This window comes from Otolemur garnettii, unplaced genomic scaffold (assembly GCF_000181295.1).
Source record: "Otolemur garnettii isolate 467f Iridium unplaced genomic scaffold, OtoGar3 scaffold00002, whole genome shotgun sequence".
Classification (NCBI taxonomy): domain Eukaryota; kingdom Metazoa; phylum Chordata; class Mammalia; order Primates; family Galagidae; genus Otolemur; species Otolemur garnettii.
In genome coordinates this window covers 32,312,589-32,332,759 of record NW_003852397.1, presented here as the reverse complement: position 1 = coordinate 32,332,759, position 20,171 = coordinate 32,312,589, and the positions used below count along the sequence as shown (strand labels likewise).

At 38.1% G+C, this 20,171-nt stretch overlaps 1 protein-coding gene across 1 annotated transcript in view; it reads left to right on the top strand.

Moving 5' to 3' along the window:
- COL6A5 (collagen type VI alpha 5 chain) overlaps positions 1–20,171 on the top strand; it is a 112,090-nt gene that overhangs the window by 59,458 nt on the left and 32,461 nt on the right. Inside the window, exons 33-36 of the mRNA XM_023512866.1 lie at positions 3,507–3,600; positions 4,108–4,767; positions 7,681–7,771; positions 10,130–10,344. Coding sequence (XP_023368634.1) covers positions 3,507–3,600; positions 4,108–4,767; positions 7,681–7,771; positions 10,130–10,344 — 1,060 coding nt within the window. The remainder of the gene's footprint in view (positions 1–3,506; positions 3,601–4,107; positions 4,768–7,680; positions 7,772–10,129; positions 10,345–20,171) is intronic.

Sequence of the window (20,171 nt, the reverse complement as noted above, 5' to 3'; positions counted from 1 at the left end):
CTATTTTTTAATGTTAGCCCATGACCTTTCCTCTTATAAAGTTGAACAAAATGGACAAAGTTTTATTAGTGCTCACATTCTCCTAAAGATTTTCATTATTTTTATTTATTTATTTATTTTTTGAGACAGAGCCTCCAGCTGTCACTCTCACTCTGGGTAGAGTGCTGTGGCATCACAGCTCACAGCAACCTCCAACTCCTGGGCTCAAGTGATTCTCCTGCCTCCACCTCCCAAGTAGCTGGGACTACAGACGCCCACCACAATGCCTGGCTATTCTTTGGTTGCAGCCGTCATTGTTGTTTGGTGGGCCTGGGCTGGATTCAAATCTGCCAGCTCAGGTGTATGTGGCGGTGTAGCCTTTTGAGCCACAGGTGCTGAGCCAGTTATTTTTATTTTTGTGTGTTTAGTTTATTTTTAATTTCTTATCAGTATTATTTTATTCATTTTATTATTGTTGAAAGAGATCCTCTGTCTACTATAGATTGATTTTTTTTTCCTTTAGATTTTTACTAATCATTCCTATCAGGAAGGAAAAAAAATCTTTCTTGACCGAATTTTTTATTTCAATTACTGCCTCATTTCTTGGTTCCCTGGAATTACTCCCATCTCCTAGGGGGAAAAATTGCCTGTATTTGCTGCCTTCAGTTCCTATCCTTACATTCTTACCAGAACTAATCGTAGTCACGTTTTTGTCCCTTCTACTCTCTTAAAATTACTCTTGTCAAGATTTCCAGGGATCTTCATGTTTATGCATGATTCTGAGTCCTCAGCTCACTTGATTCATTAGAAGTATATAACACTGTTGATCCTGCCCTTCTCTTTGAAATATTTTTTCCACTGGCTTTCAGTATAGCTTATTTTCTTGGTTTTCCTCCTACCTCAGGAATTACCCCTTCTCAATCTAGTTTTCTGATTCCTCTGCACCTCCCTGGCCTCAGACTGTTGGCATTCCCCACAGTCCATTCGTAGGCCTTCTTCTCTACCTACACTCAATCTCTTGGTGCCCTCATCCAGGCTCAGGGTTTTAAATGTCCTCAAATATGAATTTGCATTTCCATCCAGGCCCTGTCCCTGAGCTCTTGGTTCATATACATAATAGGCTGCTCAACACTTCCTTGAGAGCTTGTTTGGAGATCCTAGCAGGGGACCATAGCTGCTGACATACCCTTGACAGAAGAACTGTCCTCCTCTATCAGGGAAGGTGGTTCTCTTCAACCAAGTGCACAGCTTCGGGAGGAATACACATGGAGTTGGGAGGGAGGATGGGGACATTACCAAGCCAGCTGGATCAATCCTGGGAGTCGAAGGGGTGACAGATGTTGCAGCCAAATCGCCCCTAGGTTCAACACTTTCACTTTAAAATTTACCAGGTCCAAAATGAAACTCTTGATTTTTTTTCCCTAAAGCTTGCTCAACATACAGCCTTTTCTATCTTGGTTACTTAAAAATTCCGTATCTTTACTCCCAGTTATTGATGATTCCTCACTTTTTCTTACATCCAATATTCTTAACTTTGTGTGAGTATCTACATGTGTGTGTACACCAAAGTGTGTATTTATACCTCTGCATACTAAAGTGTATAGACGTACACCCAAGCATATTAGTATTCATTAGTAAGTACAGTATTCATTTAAGTACTAGTGTTAAACATTATTCTAAGTATAAACATTGGTATTGCTAGTAAAAAAAAAAAGTATACCCAGATTTTTACCACTTCTTAACACCCCCACCTTGGACACCTTTACCCAAACCAGCCTTATTTCTTGCGTGGACTGTGCAATTTCCTTTTCCTTAGTGTCCTTATATCCATTCTTGCCCCACTACAGTCTATCTCAACATAGCAGCCAGAGTAATCCTATCAAAGCCCAAGCCACCAGGTTATTCCTTTGCACCAAATCCCCCAGTTTCTCATTTATCACATAAAGCTAAGGTCTTTACAATGGGCTGAAAGGCTCTAAATTATCTACTTCTCAAGCCCTCTTAGTATCTCTTCAATCTCAACTTCTCCTTCCCTTCTTCTCACTCATTTCGTCCCAGGCACACTGTCCTCCCTACTGATTCTCACACAAGCTATTCACAGCCCTTGCCTCTCCAGAACTTTGCCCTCACTAGTCCCTGTGCCAGAAACTCCTTTCTCCTAGATATGGCTTTTTCCCTCACCTCCTTTGAATTGTTGCTTAATGTCACTTTGTCAATGGATTCTGTTAAAATGTTTCTCTAACATTTCTCATCCCTATTACCCTGCTTTGTTTTTTCTATAAAAATTATCACTTCCCAACATACTAAATAACTTAAATCTTTCTTATGTTTATGGTTCTCTGCCCTCGATGGAATATAAGATAGAATTTTTTTTGTCTGTTTTGTTCATTTCTATATTCGCAGAACCTAGGACTATCCTTACAACATTGCAGACATTCAGTGAATATTTGTTGAATGAATGAATGAACAGCATGAATAAATTGTGAATAAACTTCCTTGGTTTACCAAGGCAACATTTAGTCTTTCTACGAGGGACTAAAAAGGTCAAACACAAAATAACACTCAAAGCATCCAACTTAATAAAAGTAGAGAGTAGGACTGTAGTATATTCTAATCATAAGTCTGGAATGATTATAAATATTTCAAATGCTCACTCTGCACTTTACAGAAAAATAGAGGTGTGACTTTTCTAGCCCTTTAATTTGCTAATGTAAAAAAAAAAAAAAAAAACATGAGCAGATAGACAGATAGCCTCATCACCACTTGGGAATGGCAGAATTCTTTCCTCATAATAAAAGTTGTCTGTTTTGCGTGGTGCCTCACACAGAATAAATGCCCAATAAAGAGTCATTGACTCACTGAATGAATGAATGCCATTCTGATATGAGTATTACAGGATAAAAAATCAAGAAACATGAAATCAGGCCGTGTACCACCAAGAATTTTGAATAAACATAGTGCATCTGGCTACTACATTTTGAAATAGATGTTTAGTTGGAATTGGTGTCTAGGAAGGTCCCCTTGACATCTGAATGTTGAGACGTCTTCTGGATGGAGTGGACTGGAGAAATAGTTGGAATCAATCCCTAAAAAGACCTGTGAATGTAAAACTTCTGCAGGGCCCAACTTCAGATGGTGGTGTTTGATATATGATCATCTGCTGTACAATTAGAAGTGTGTAAAAATTCAAATACTCGACCCAGTGAGTAGATCTTGTCAGGTTATCCTGTGATATTTCTCTCATTATAAAGATGCCAATACTTGTTCTATATAGACAGTGTTAATATAACAGTAAAATATAACACGGCTAAATACTTTCCAGACAGCCATTGTACATTTGGGATTATATTTAAGATAAGAGTGTGTGTGTGTGTGTATAGCACTGGATGGAGCAGAGAACTATAATGCAAGGCAATAGTGATTAGTTGGGCATTTTTCAAACTAACCTTTAAAGTGGGTGAATAATGGCTTCCTGATAATGACTAAAGAAAATGAGCAAACGTGCATCTGCTTCTTTTTCAATGCAGTTTGACAACACTGGGACATTTCAGGTGATTCCAGTTCCTTCAAATGGGGCAGATGAAACAATAGAAAGACTTCGTCTCTGTACACTTTGCTATGGTAAGACCAAAGAGCAGAATTTACTGTGCTGAAAAGCTTAGATGCCTTCTTGTGTTATTCAGTCTGGCTTTCTCAGAGATTGCTATTTTTAATTGTAGGTTCTATTTTCAATTTTCTAGTTTTCCCACATCACATGTCATAGTTTCAGTCTCTAATGTTTGGAGCATCCATAAACTGTAAAAATTGGTTTAGAATATTATCTCAATTGATGTGGTGGTTCCTGGGGGCAATTGAGTCATTTGTATCAAAATCTCTAAGATATTGGATATATTTTCTGATTGAATTTGGACATAACTAGGTACATACTGCCTAATCTGCACTCAACAAAGACCTTTTCAATTATCTGCTAGTGGCCATAGAAATATTGGGACAGTGAACATTTATCATTAAATTATGTGAGATTTAAGATGTATTAATCAGATTATTAATTTTTGGTAATTAATGACTAAATCTCAAACAAGTGTCTTGTGTTATTGTTGAACCAATAATTTGTCTATGTATTTTCAGATAAATGTTTTCCAAATACTTGCACTCAAGAGATTTTCATACCTGAAAATTCATACATGGATGTAGCCTTCCTCCTGGACAATTCTCGGAATATAGTTAATGATGAGTTTAAGGCTGTGAAAGCCTTGGTGAGCTCAGTGATTGATGACTTCGACATCGCTTCAGACCCTTTAATCTCAGGTTCTGGTGATAGGATTGCCTTGTTGAGCTATTCTCCTTGGGATGGCTCTAGGAGAACACAAGGTACAATCAAAACAGAGTTTGAGTTTACAACTTATAGTGACAAAGTCCTAATGAAGAGACACATCCAGAATTCCCTACAACAGCTAAATGGAGAAGCCACAATTGGTCATGCCCTACTGTGGACTATGAAAAATCTCTTCCCAGGAACCCCCCACCTAAGAAAGCACAAGGTCATTTTTGTGATCTCAGCTGGAGAAAACCATGAGAGAAGGGAATTCTTAGAGAAGATGGCTCTGAGGGCCAAGTGTCAAGGTTATGTCATCTTTGTGATTTCACTGGGCTCTGCACGTAAGGATGATGTGGAGGAGTTAGCCAGCCACCCAGTTGATCACCATGTGATACAGCTTGGGAGAATACATAAACCAGATCTGGATTATATTGTAAAGTTCTTAAAACCATTTATATACACAGTCAGACGTAAGTTATTCTGTTTGTTTGAATAATCTGGTGTCTGTAAATAGTATTGCTAACTTAACATGTTTTTGTATCTACAGCTGACCTAAATAGTAGTATGTGAATTAGATGGTGAGAAGGGGGCAGGGATGGAACATATCCTGCATATACCCTATTTCTATCCTGGTCACAGAATGGTGAGAACTTTGTTATGGTAGAGTGTCTCTTAGCAAAAAACTCAGTACTAGAAAGCACAGTGACTAGAGGACTCCTGGATCTTACTTGCTGAACCTGAAGAAGTTCTAGCAGGTGGTCCCCAGGATGAACATTTAAATAAAGGTTTAACCTGCTATCAAACCTGGTTTATTTCTAACATTGGAATACCCTGAAGATTTATGTGAGAGTAAAGATAGCAAAATCCTGCTCTCCTGAAGAGTCTGAGGGTACAGATCACCTAGGAATCTTGTTAAAATGTAGGTTCTGATTTAGTATGTCCAGGGTGAAGCCCAAGATCCTGCACTTCTAACAAGTGCTGTGGTGATGTTAATACTGTTTGCTGGTTCAGAGCTCACAGTCTGAATAGTATGGCTATAGGCCAATGCACCACAGAGGGTCTCTCATTGAATGGGTGCTGGCCTACAGATTGATCTGTAAAGAGATAAATATAGAATTGAGAGTAAGCATCTAGAAATTTGTAAGACAATTTGATATTGCTACAGTATACAAGTATATGATCAGTGGATTCTGTCTCACTAAACAGGATTCAGACCAAAAGTATCAGTCTGCAAAAGACTAGAAATAAAATTACAGTTACTGTGAATGGTTTGAGAAAACACTGTTCCAGAGCAATCGTTCTCAACCAGGGGGGATTTTGCCCCCAGGGGATATTTAGAAATGTCTGGAGACATTTTTTGGTTGCCACAAGTTTGGAGTGCCATTAGCATCAAATAAGTGGAGGCCAGATTTTGCTAAGCATTCTACAATTCACAGGAAAGACCCTCCTCTGGCATAAGAAAAAATATTCCAGCCTAAAGTGTTAATAGCACTGTGGTTGAGAAACCCTGCTCCAGAAGATCCCACAGAATCAGAGCTGATCCTTTTCTTTCTCGGGAATCTGGCAAGTTTGGAGCTAGATTCTGCTAGAACCAATCCCACCACCCTATGGCCCCCAAGTTTTCCTGTTATTTATGTGATCTCCCAACACCACCACAGTGATAACATCTTGAGAGTTCACTCTTCATTGCAGGGAGAACTCCAGTTTTTTCCTGTGACTCATATTCAATTAAAATATTCAAATAATTGCCCTCTTGGGAATACTATGTTATTTTATTTCTTTAAATACCCTCAATTGTATGATGTAAACTGGGAGAAAAAATGCTTCCAGTTAAATTTTGATACCAATTCTCTATTAGAGAATTTTATATTAGTCGAAAGAGTTCTTTTATAGGTGTATTACCATATGTCATTCCTATGCATGCACAAAGAAGAAATATGCATGAAATAGATGGGTTAAGCTATTGCTAAAATGTTTCCTCATTCAGAATTTGACTCTGGTGAGCTACCCTTTGACCCAGAGTCATGAATATCCATCCTTTTCTACACAATGTTGTTCTTTGTGCTATCCAAGTGGATGATAACACAACATTTTCTAAGAGTATAACATAACTCACAGCTGGTCACTCTATGCTCTTAAGTGGCTTTGCAATTATGTACAGCTGGCTTACTCTTAATTTCCACCTGAGCAATGCTGTTAAACATATCCAATTCACTACCTTCCACAACCATTTGGTTCATAGGAGTTGAAAGACTCCTCTACTGATACATCTGGGAATTTTTTGGTGATAGTATGTTTACTGCTCTCATATGCAGAGACAAAGACCACTGCATCACAGTTCCTGCCTAATCAACAACAAGTATCAGATGCGGTTGATCAGAAGACATATTTTCAATTTAGAGAAATAGAAAAAAAGAAAAAAAATGCTCATCTTAGAATCAGAGAAATGTGATTATTATAAAACTACAGACATTCTCTAAGATATTTTCATAGAATCTTGGATCATTCAATGGTTGGTTTCCTTTAACTAAAAACTATTCTCCTGAATGAGCAGAAAAATGATGTACTTCTCAATATTTCAAAATGTACAGAACAATGTACGGGAGGCGGATAAAAGAACATGTCATTTAGACTAGTAAGCTAAAATATTGTCTGTGATTGTTTTCCTTGTAGAAAGTCAATATTAATGGGTACAGAAACACAGAAAGAACATTGTGTAATACAATATTACCTTGTCTATGTTTGATCCAGTAGCATAAGTCTGAGTGAAAAAGGTTTAGAAACTCAGAATAAATTATCTCTTAGATTATGTTAGCCTAAGTACATGGAAATCATATGTCCCCACATTGCAATTAACCCTTGGATAAGCAATTTGGGAAGTCTGTTTCCATACCCTGGTAATTCTTTGGCTTCTATAACACTCTGAAATCAGGTTTTAAATACTATTTCTAGTTGATACTATTTTATTTTTATCCCAGCCAAATTTTGCTAAAATATGTTAGTGATATTTATTGTTTCAAGAGAATTTCTACTAAAATTCTCTTTATTTAGAAAATACAACATTTAGGGTGGCACCTGTGGGTCAGTGAGTAGGGTATAGGCCCCATATACCGAGGGTGGTGGGTTCAAACCCAGCCCCAGCCAAATTGCAACAAAAAATAGCTGGGTGTTATGGCAATGCCTGTAGTCCCAGCTACTTAGGATGCTGAGGCAAGAGAATCGCCTATGCCCAAGAGCTGGAGGTTGCTGTGAGCTGTGATGCCATAGCACTCTACCAAGGGTGTCTCAAAAAAAAAAAAAAAAGAAAAGAAAAGAAAAGAAAGAAAGAAAAGAAAATACAACTTTTGCTTTTAAAATTTAGCTATAACTTTTTTTCTCAATAGGAGGATTCAATCAGTACCCACCACCAATGCTTGAGAATGCCTGTAGACTCATTACTTCAGATGGAGAAGATAATCAAAATGGCGGCCTCCAGTGAGTTGGAAAGCTCTTACACTTACAAGTGACTGCTAATTGGTTGAGGGGTATATAACCTAACAGGTTATTAGGTTCAATACGGTAACAAGGTCTCTGAATTACAGGATATTTCCATATTCCATTTTCTGTAGCAGAAGTTACATATCAAGCATGCTTTCTGGTTTGATGATTTGATAACATTATGGGCTTTATTATAATTTTGGCAACAAATTCATGGTTTCCTCAGAAATTCCGATATTGAAATCTACCCCAGAATAGAACACACATCTCTCCTTCAACTTCACTTCGCGTTTATTCCCCCTACCACGAGGCACTGAGTTCTGGCCTCTCTAGACTCTTATCTGCCTTATGTGAATTATTTCACCCCCCTGGGTCTCTGATCACACTGCCTGGGACCCTGTTCCTTCCAGTGAAATGCTGCCCATCTTTCATGGCCCACATTGAAAGCTTCTCTTATTTGAAGCTGATCTTTACTCTCACAAAAATCCATAGTATACTTTTTTTTAGTATCATTTTGTAACTCTTCTGGGGTCCTTACTGTAGTTTACCCTAATGTCTTATTTTGCTGAAGTCCAAGGCAACATATAATTTATTTTTTCATTCCCCCAAATAGCATAAAAGACTCCACAATATAACTGCACCTGTAAATAATTTTTCATAATATTATATCCTAACTAATCTTAAAAATAATTAATTTGAATGACGCTTAACCCTCAGGGGGAGAGTGGCCATAGTGCTTGTTTTCTGCTTCTCTATATATTCCACCAAACTTGAATCTCTGAAAGCAGGAAAGGGAAAGCCCAGATTTAGGCCCATGATTACCCCATCTTCTCAAATTGCCATTAAGCAAAAGACCTTCTCAGAACAGATAAGGCCTCTTACATACATCCAGAAGCAAAATGGTAAGGTGAAAATGTCCTCAGAATCCATGCAAGTGCATGTCTTTCTAGGGTCCTCTTTCATTTACTTGGTAGTTTAGCAGCCAACCCCTTCTGAAAGGCAGTTTGGTACTACTGTTATGGGAAGAGGTGTTTCCCAACCTTGAATAAATTATAAATTCACTTAAAGGAAAATCAGTTCTTACAGAATTACAGATAAAATACTGTAATGTTAGGGTGATGCCTGTGGCTCAAAGGAGTAGGGCACCGGCCCCACATGCCAGAGGTGGCAGGTCAAACCCAGCGCTGGCCAAAAACTGCAAAAAAAAAAAATAAATAAAAACCCGTAATGTTATTGAAATATGTACAAATATAAATCTAGCTATAAATACCATATGCTCATAGTTCTTAGACAGCTATTAAACCAAAACAAGTTAGTGTATCCAATTTGAACAAAGTCATTAAGAAAAAAATTTTGACTCAAATGTAATGGATTATTTTCCTTTGTCAAATGGAAGTTCTATCCCCCCAAATGTACATATTGGTAAAACACATAAAATATGGTACGTGCTGCAGAGCTTCCTCTATGTTCCACCTACCTGCTCTGTTGCATGATGACTTGATGCTTTACCTCATACTTTACCTTCACTACTGCAAAGTTATCTGCACAGTGTGTTATGATATCACTTAGTTTCACTGTGAGCATATTATTTGTGTATCACCTCTGACTTTTCCTTTCCTCACTAACTCCCAGTAGTTAGGGTAGTGGTACTGGGTACCAAACATCGGCATCAGACACAAATGCAAACATAGACATTGAAATTGCATAAAATTGCATAATCAAGAATAAAATTCTATGGAATATGGTTTCTAAAATCAGCTAAATAACACAAAATTCTTAAATGGCACAGAGAACCCTTAACCTGCCTAGAATGTAAATATAGACACCATTTTAGGAAGCACTGATATTGATGGGATATGTTTTATACACGTATAGTCTTATTTTTCTTAGGACAGTGCTTGGTAAATTAAATGCCTATTTTCTGTATTTCCTACAGTGATTGGCATCAATCTGAGATAGAAGGAGATTGTTCTAAATAGCCTATGAGTTTCTTGTCATTTTTCTAAAACTGCATAAATCAGACATTTGTTTTTTAATTTTCAAAGTGCTACTTCATAGACTCTAAGCAGATGTGAGGGAAGGAAGGATACACAGAATTTTTTTATTTATTAGAGTTATTTATTTTCTTGCAAGCAAAGGGCCAAAGCTTTTTACTTGAGTTTTAAAAATAATATATAATGAATCTTAATGAATTATTTGGTTGAGATGAATTCAGATTTTCACCACACAATAGTTTTTCTATTAGGAAATAATTAAATAACTATGTTAAAATTCTGGGATGTTTTATTTGCCTTCTCTAAAGTTATCTAGGTCCACCTAAAACTTTCGGGTTTTTTTTTTTTTTTTTCCTTTTAGATTTACTGTGGAAACATTTGAAGTTTCTTCAGGAGAGAATGAGAACGACTTCATTGGCCGGGAACTAAATGCTGGGAGAGACACATCTATTATGTTAGAGGACCCTGGAAGTGGCCACTTGCTTTACCTGCAAAACCATATGTCTGGGCCACAGAAATTAGTGAACAATTATGAAAATCATCAGAAATCTGTAGACATTGCAAGTCTCACTTCTGGTAAGGAAATGAAAAGTCATGATGGAACTTTTTAATGAGCTTGGCTCCTCATTTTTTAGCACTAGTAGATAATCAAATAAATTAAGGCTAGTACCTAAAGCAATTATTTGTTTCAAGGTCAAGATGATGGATGCAACTTCTGCTTTTATTGAAATTGAAGAAGTAAACGGTGACAGGCCCTAGAGAGATCACTGGTAAAAGCTCTCTCAGAAATGTCCCTGATGTCCCTGGCACATAGTATTTTCACCACACTTAAGGTTTTTCCAGAATCCAAGAATTAGAATGTTAGTATGACATAGAAATATGAAATATAGAGAACATCAGAGCAAAAGAGAGATTCAAATGACTTTTAAAAGCTGGCCTGGCCAGTGCCCCAGAATTTGTGATAACGTAAAAGGATTTAATTATTATAAACTCCCCCAGTGTACTCAATCTGAGGCCCATAGGCCTCATGCAGATTATTTGAAGAGTGTTTTTCTTATCTGTGGTGTCGGATATCTGAAAAGTATATGTGGACCAGACCTATTCTTTTTCTTATTAGCTTTTGTTAGTGTCTGTGTATTTAATGTGTGGCCCAAGACAGTTCTTATTCTTCTAACTTGAAGCAGAAAACTAAAAAGTTGGACATCCCTGGTATGCTATACATTTTAATGCCAAAGCAGTAACTTTAGTAAAGATTTAATAGTTTCAAAAAAATCAGATACATAGGAGCATTATGTCTGTATCTTCATTAAAAAGTATGAAATTCCAAACAGACGAGTCACCTTTTTCACCTATGCATCTAGAATCTTCCAAAATGCTTATTTGGTCAGAATGCTAGCATTTTAAGCATTGTGACAATAATATCATGTATGTAGCTATAATATTCAAGTATAAAGAAACAGGGGCCATGGATGGAACTGGAAAATGTTCTTCTTAGCAAAGTATCTCAAGAATGGAAGAAAAAGTATCTGATGTACACAGTCCTATTTTGAAACTAATTTATAGCATTCATAGGAATGTTATAAACTAATTATAGCCTTAGAATATGGGAAGGAGGTGGGAGAGGGGAGGGGGGTGGTTGGGTAGAGGGAGGGTGATTGGAGGAGTCACCTCTATGGTTTATCCTACAAGGGTACAAGTGAATCTTTCTAAAAGCAGAGTATGAATGTCTTAACTCAACAACTAAGAAAATGACATGAAGGCTACGTTAACTAGTTTGATGAGAGTATTTCAAAATGTATATGAAAACACCACACTGTACCCCATGATTGCATTAATGTACATAGCTATGATTTAATAAAAAAAATCTAAAAAAAAATAAAAAAGAAAGAAGGAAAAAAAAAGGAAACGGGCCAATTTTGTACTACAATATTGATCCTTAGACGTTTCCTTGGATAAATTTTCCTTTCCTTGGATTCAACACCTCATGTCCCCATTAACTATTTCTGAAATCCAAATATTCAAACCTTATCTTTAAAGCAGCTAAGCTTACCTTTGTAGAAGCTACAATTCAGAATTTAAAAAGTTAATTAATTGCTTAGTTGAAAAACAAGCATCTTAGCTTAAAGAAGTAATGCAGTAAAGTGGGATGTATGTAGTACCATGGCATTAAGGCATTGAAGTGTATAGTTTCTTTAGTTAGAACACTTTTTAATTCTCATATAGACACAGCCTTCAGAAGAGAATTAAAGATTTGTTCTTTTTTATGGATGTTGTTCATTTTGGGTGTTCACTTTAATGATATGGGAATTACAACAGCCCTCAAGGCACGGGAATATATTATGGTTTGGTTTAAAAAGAAGAACAGGATCGATGTTTTGGCTGAGTGTTAGAATGTCAGATTGTCATTTGTGATAGCTTTGTTCAATGTAAACATTCTAAGGTCCCATAATTCAGAAGTGTGAAAGAAAGATGGATATGGCTAGTATTAGAAAGGAAGAAGGAAGGGAGGAAGGAAACTCATCTTTGAACTCAATGTTTATGACCATTGTTCAGTAGTAAATGAAAGACTTTTCATTTGGTTTTTCAGATATCTGAGAATCAGGATTCTTGAGTAAGGTCCAATATGGCTGAAGAAATAATTGTTCCTAATTCTAGCAGGACAAGAGTACATCCCACCCCATCCAGGCCCTCCTGCATGAGTTGAAGTATCCTGGGATGTCTGTGAATGATTATGTTAGGTTGTGGTAGCCTGGAAACACAGTGTGTGAGCACTTCAGATCTATGGAGATATATATATATATTCCTCTAAAATAAATCTGAGTCTTAGATCTTAAGTGTTTGCTAGGAACTTTGTGCTATTCCTTCCTTCCCTGCGCTTCCTTCTCTCCCCTCCCTTCCTCTTTCCCTTCCACTTCCTCCTAGCTCCTTCTTTTCTCGTTCCCTCTTTCTTGTTTCTTTCCTTTTAAAATCATCTTCAGCAAGTTGCCAAACTCTGCTGAGACCTTTCTGTAACATGTGCCATCCTTCTGGAGGGTAAATTGTGGTTCAGATATTTTATTCAGTCATTTGGAGATGAGCTTTGATAAGTTCCAGATGTATTGCACAAATAAAAGGTTGATAAGTTTCATAAGCACCAGCATATGCTGTGTTTGTTACTCATTTATAATGTATTTTTTACAGCTGATAGCTGATCTTTCTGCCCTTGAATTGAGAGGCTTGGGGAAAGTCTGAAATCTTAACTTACATTTAAGAAATTTATGGTTCCCAGAGTCTTGCGGGCTGGCGGAGAAATGTGTATCACCTTCTTTAACAAGAAGCATAACCACTGACTATTGTCCTATGTCTCTCCTTCAGCTTGTTCTCACCTGCTCTGATTTGAATTGACTTCATTATTAATTCTATCACCTTTCTGGGCCCTCTCCATTCCTTATAGCATCCTAAGGGCAACCCATATCAGGAAAGTGTATTATAAGCACAGATTCCTTAGCCCTCCTCAGAACTACTGCTTTATATTTAGGAGTACAAATAGGAAGGATAAAGCTACTAGCTTTTTTACCACCATAGGTGATTTTCATATATTCTCAACTTTGAAATCAACTATCCCAGTGGTCTCAAAGTGTGGTCCCTACACGAGCAGCATCAGCATCACTAGGGATCATTTGTTAGAAATGCAGATTTTCAATTGTCAGAAATTGAATCAAATTCTAGAAGTGGGGCTCAGTAATTTGGGGTTTAACAAACAGCTCAGGTAATTCCAGTGTAGGTTTCAGAACCCCATACATCCTGTTGCTTTAGTGTGCCTGATTTGGTCTGTGTTCTCTATGGAGCTAAAAGCAATTGAGTATCTAGTATCACAGAAAAGAAATGAGAATTCATGTTTCCAAGAACCTCAGGCCATTAACTATTTATCTGACAAACCATGTTTAAGATCCAAATATGTAGAAATTATTTACAATGGGCATTTTTACCATGACATCTGTCATATAAAAAGCCTTTGCAATAGCATCTCCTACTGATTACTTATAATGGGGTGCACTTTGTTCTTTGGAACTATGTAAAGAAAAAAATGGGTATTTTCATTAAATCACAATTGTTGATCCTGGGTGAGCTTAGCACTTTCATCAAAGATGCTGTGTTAACCAACACTTACAATATAGCTAGTCTACCTTCAGAATATTTGTAATAAATGTTAAATACCAACTCAAACTTAGCCTAGAGCTTGCTCCTAGCTTTAAGCAGCCCTAGGACTTAGTATAGCTTTAACTCATGTTCTTTTCATTGAATTCATTAAGAAATGAGAACCAACAGTTTCCCCTTCAGACTAGGTTGTAGCTGTATTCAAAGAAATTTGTAAATTTGTTTTGTTTTTAATTGGTTTTTTTTGTTTTTAAACTTTAATCTTATTCTGTTCTACAAAGCAGCTTTAAAAAAGGCAATGCATCTTTGATTCTGAATCATTCTTTGGATAATAGAGCTGAAAGTGTATTTAGTATCACCTGATGCAAGCTCACCTGAAGGTGTTGTTTGTGCTCTCTCTATCCCACCCCGGGAAACATAGCGCAATGTCTAGAAACATTTTTTATTTTCATAGCTGGAAAGGGCTCCTTGCATCTAGACCTGAGTCACACAGCAGGAGGTGAGTGGGAGGTAAGCAAGCAAAGCTTTGTCTGTATTTACAGCCGCTCCCCATCACTCATATCACTGCTTGAGCTCTGCTCCCTGTCAGATCAGTACCAACATTAGATTCCCATAGGAGGGAACCCTGCTGTGAACTGCACATGCCAGGGATCTTGGTTGAACACTCCTTATGAGATTCTAATGCCTAAAGATCTGAGGGGGAGTTGAGGACATAAGCAACACCCTTGGGGTATTACTGTCTCACATCACCCACAGATGGGACCATCTATGTGCAGGAAAACAAGCTCAGGGCTCCCACTGATTCTGCATTATTATGAATTATATGATTATTTCATTATATATTACAGTGTAATAATAAAATAGAAATAAAATGCACAAGAAATATAATGTACTTGAATCATCCTAAAACCATACCTTCTCCTACCCTTAGTCTGTGGAAAAATTGTCTTCCATGAAACTGGTACCAGGTAACAAAAATGTTGGGGACCACATCCTACAATGCACAGTATGCACAGTATAGCCTCTTACAACAAAGAACTACCAAGTCAGACTGTCAATGGTAAAAGAAACCCTGTTTTAGAAGACACCTCATGCTCCCAAGTTTATGGAATAAGCAGACTCACTGTAGAGGTGCTTGACCTCTACATCCTGCCCACTATTCCCTCATACACCTCCAGGATTCTGCTAATATTTTACAAGTTGTAAAAGTACTATCATGCAATATAAAATCCAAATACAAAGTCTCAAATCAAACAATTTAGCACATCAAGCTATTTTAGTGCAGGATGTGTTCTTTGGTTTTTCCAAAGACACATAATTTTACATAGTTTTATTTAATTACATATCTGACTTGTTACACACTATTATTGTCATAATATTTTCCATATTGATGTATGATTCATACTAATTTTTCTTTAATAGATTTAGGGGGTACAAGTACAGTTTTATTACATGGATATAGTGCATAGTGGTGGTTTAGGCTTTTAGTGTAACTATCACCTAAATAGTGCCAGAGGTGTTCAACCTTTTTTCTTTTCTGTCACACATTGGAAGAATAAGAGTTATCTTGGTCCACATATTGAATATATATACACTATTGAAAGCTGATCATCAAAAGAAAAGGTCTGTGCATACTTTTCAGATATCTGACACCACAGATAAGCAAAATAGTTCTCAAATAATCTGCATGCAGTCCTTGGGCTGCAGGTTGGACATCCCTAGTATATTATATGCATTAAGTAATTTTCTATTCTACTTCCTCTCCATCCCCTCCCCTCCCTTCACCCTTCCAAGCCTCTAGTGTTTATTATCTAATCTGTGTCCATGTGTACACATTACTTAGCTCCCACTTATAAGTGAGAATATGTAGTATTTGACTTTCTTTTTCAGAGTTATTTCAAGTAAGAGTGGCCCCTGTTCCATCCATGCTAATGTAAAGACATGATTTCATTCTTATGGTTAAGTAGTGTTCCATGGTGTGTGTGTGTGTGTGTGTCCATTTTCTTTATCCATTTATCCACTGATGGACACGTAGATTGATTCCATATCTTTGCTGATGTGAATAGTACTGTGGTAACCATAAGTCCAGATATCTTTTCAATACCCATGTAGTGATTTATTTTTCCTTTGAGCAGATACCCAGTACTTGGATTTCTGGATTGAATGGAAGTTCTGTTTATCATTTTTTTTTTTTTTTTTGAGACAGAGTCTCACTTTGTCACCCTTGGTAGAATGCTGTAGTGTCACAGCTCACAGCAACCTCAAACTCCTGGGCTTAAGCAATTCTCCTGCCTCAGCCTCCCACGTAGCTAGGACTATAGGCACCCACCACAATGCCAAGTTATTTTTTTGTTGCAGTTGTTTAGCTGGCCTGGGCCAGGTTTGAACCCACCACCTTTGGTATATGTGGCTGGCACTGTAACCACTGCGCTATGGGTGCCAAGTCCTATTTATAGTTCTTTAAGAAATCTCCATACTGATTTCCATAGAGGTTACACTAATTTACATTCCTACAAAATTTAAAATAGACAAATAGAACTTAAACTACAAAAAAAAAAAACCTCAAAAACTAACAAATGACTAGGATGTGTAGAAAAAGGAACACTTACATAATTTTTGATTTTCTTATTTCTTTTTATAATAGTTTTCAGATTTTTCTTGGATCTCATTGAGATTCTTTGAAATCTGTATTTTGAATTCTTTATTTAGAAATCTGAAAACTAATTATTTAGAATTCAAAATACAGTTTTAGAATTTTCTTCTTGGTTAGGATACATTGCTAGAATGCTAGTGTGTTCCTTCAGGGGTATTGTAACATGCTATTTTTTCATATTAGAATTATTAAGCTGGTTTCTTCTTATCTGGAGAAACTTTCACTTACCTTTGAATTTACTTTCTTTTGGTTGAGCCCCTACCTGAAGGTGTGACTGTAATGTATATAGAGCAGCAGCATTTGATTTTACTTTGGGGTACTTTCAAGGTCCAAGATGCTATATGAATTCTTTGGTTACAAAAAGCCTTGGTGTGATGGTTTACTCAAATACTGGTTGTACTATTGGAGTACTGGGCATATGAGTAGGCTCTCAAACCCCTATGGAGATAAGGAAAAGGAGGCCTCATGTCAGTAGATTTTGTATTGGGTTGTGTAGTTCTGTTATCATTCTGCTTCTTGGGATGAAACACCAAGGGGACTATGAAAAGCAAACTTTTTTTTTGCAGTTTTTGAACCCTCCACCTCTGGCATATGGGGCTGGCATCCTACTCCTTTGAGCCACAGGCGCCACCCATCTTTTTTTTTTAGAGACAGAGTCTCACTTTGTCACCCCGTAGAGTGCCATGGTATCATTGCTCACAGCAACTTCCAGCTCTTGGGCTTAGGTAATTCTCTTGCTTTAGCCTCCTGAGTAGCTTGGATTACATGCTTGGCTATTTTTTTGTTGCTGTTTGGCGGGGACCAGGTTCTAACTCACCACCCTCAGTATATGAGGCTGGAGCCCTACTCACTGAGCCACAGGCACTGCCCCCAAAGCAAACTCTTACACTTAGTTATTTTCAAATAGTCAACGAGGCTTGGAGAAGCAAGCAGCTTTACATGCCAAGCAGGTAAGAAGGAAATGCCAACCTGAACAAAAACCTCAAGGGTCTTTTATTGAACCAGGAAAAATCCCTACAGATATAGGGAACATAGAAAGTTACTTATAGATGAAAGAAACAAAGATGTTTTGCAATATCAGTGAATTGAGGAAACGATGGAAAGAAAGATAGAAGAGATTATCATAAAATTATTAAGTAAAAAAGAAATGGTTGCAGTGCCTTGGGGGGTAAACTTGAACTTCTCTATTCTATCCTGTTCATTTATATCTTAATCCTCAAGCAGTTTCAACCTTTGAGCCTTTTCCAGTACCCATGACCCATAGATCTATATTTAAACTGCTGAACATTTCAGCCCCCCCTAGTGGTATCCCACAGGTACTATGTTCAGGACAAAGCAGGGGTTGAGGAATCTGTACTTTGGCTAGCAGATCCTCAGGAAAGTCAGCCTACACTAAACTCTAACCCACATAGTTTTACCTCCAGATAAGAGTCAGCTGTAGTAGTAGCAATAGGGCATATGCGTGATTTTTGTCTACCTGAGCAATCTCTCTGATGCCTGATAGCATGGACTGTTCCATGGGATGCACAGTGGTCTGGGCTACATTCTCACCCCTGGCGGGGGGTGGGGTGGGGGGTGGTGGTGGTTTGGCTAGCACACCCTTAGGTGTCCCAGTGGTAGGCACAAGCACCAGCCTCATAGAGGTGGTGGGGTAGACTCTGTAAGATTTTCTTGATTATAAATAGCCTTCGTGTGGTTTCTTTCTTAAATGTCAGTTACAGCAGTAATGTAACAAGTGGTGAAGGGACACAAAGCCTCCTTAGTAGCCAGGGTGGTATATGCTGTGCTGGTAGCTGAGGTTGCACAAAATTTTTCTCCTTCCCAAATGCATTGTTGTCAGCAAATGTTCTAATGGTCTGTGCAGATTGCCTTCCTGACCAGTAGGTGGCCCTTGCAGGAGAGAACCAGCTGCAGTGGTGACCGGGGGATTTATGCTTGATTTTCTCAGGTGTCCCAGGCAATGTGTGGAGTCATGGAACTCCTAGGGGTTCTGTCCCATTTTCTGCTACTGAGGTGGCTGAAGGGGGCAAAGCCAGTGAGGGTGAGCCCACATTTAGGCTTCCCAGTGGTGGGTACAAGTGGCAGTCCCAACAGGGTTAGGAGGGCAGTTCTCTGTCCCTCTGGCCACTAGGGCAAGGTTCCAGAAAGGAGCAGAACTGCCCTTGTAGCACCAAAGAACCTGCACAGGGAGGGAGCTATGACTGGGGCTTCACAGCCCAGCAAACAGCAGTGGGACCCATCTAGTTCCCACACTCTTGACTCAGTGGGTTTTCCACACACAGCCTGCCACTGGCAGTAACAAAACAGCCAGCTGAGTCCCAAGCAGGACTTTAGCCCCTTTCTGGGCCTAAAGAGTGGGGCATCATCCTGCAACTTTTCTGCCCACGAGCCCACACCATGCTATCTCTCAGTTCTGATGAGATCAGGTGCATCCAGGGAGGTATGGCTGTAGACTTATCTCTCAGCTCTGGCTGTGGGGATTCATCGCTGCTCAAGAATAGATCACATATCTCAGTTCCAAGCCTCTCCCAACCTGTGATCACCACCCAAGACTCCCCATCACTCACCAAGTCTAATCCAGTGCTGGGTAGGGTCAAGAAGCTCCCATGTGGCCTGTGATGCCTGGTTTCCTAGGGGGAATGCATATGATGGAGACCACCCCCACCAGCTTTCAAGCTCTAAAAACTCTCAGTTTACTGGCAGACCCATGGCACAGGCTACTTCCTGCTGCTCCTTTCAAAGTATCTGAAGTTTCATTCACTTTTCTGTTGAAGTGTGTTTCTTCATGAATAAAAGTTCACAGTGCAGATCTCTGCACACAATTTTGCTATTTCCAAGTTGGTAATGTGCACTAATAAAGCCTTCATTCCATCATCTTGGAACAACAACAACAACAAAAAGAAAGACAAGAAAAGAAAGGGCATATTTATTTTTCTAAATGTCCTCATGTTTCTTTCAATAAATGAATGCATTTAACCATTTACTTCTTTTTGAACACAGCTTACTTCTAATTTTTGCTGTCATGTATTAAAATTGAATATATATTTTTACTTCTGCTAAATTTAAATAAGCAGTATTGGCTTCTGAACATTCTACTTTCTTATTAGCACTTTTTTTTTGGGGTGTACAACAATTTAATTTGTCTAATTTCAACTGTTCAGAGAAGATTATATTCAGCTACAGTCAACACTCAGCCTTCCCTATGGCTGTTTCCTTTAGCTCTCACTGTACTCCTAGCAATCTGTCAGAATATACTAGTTACTTTCTCATTTACCAATCAGATCCAAGACATCTGATGTGGGCCTTCTGCAATTTGTTTTTCTGTACCTTAATATTTCTTGGTAATTTTAGTTTTCTTACCCCTTTCCTTTGGGTTTTCTCACCCCTTTCCTTCTCACCCCTTGCCTCCATGGGAGATGAGTCTCTGCCTTTATGGGACTCAACCTGGGCTCTGTTCCAATCCTCTACACTTCTTCTAGGATCTTATTTCACCGAGGACATCTCTGAACGGTGTGTTTTTTTTTTTTTTAACTGGTTAACATAGCCTTCATGTAACTTTCTTAGTTATTATGTCAAAACATTCATATTCTACTCATAGAAAGATTCACTTGTA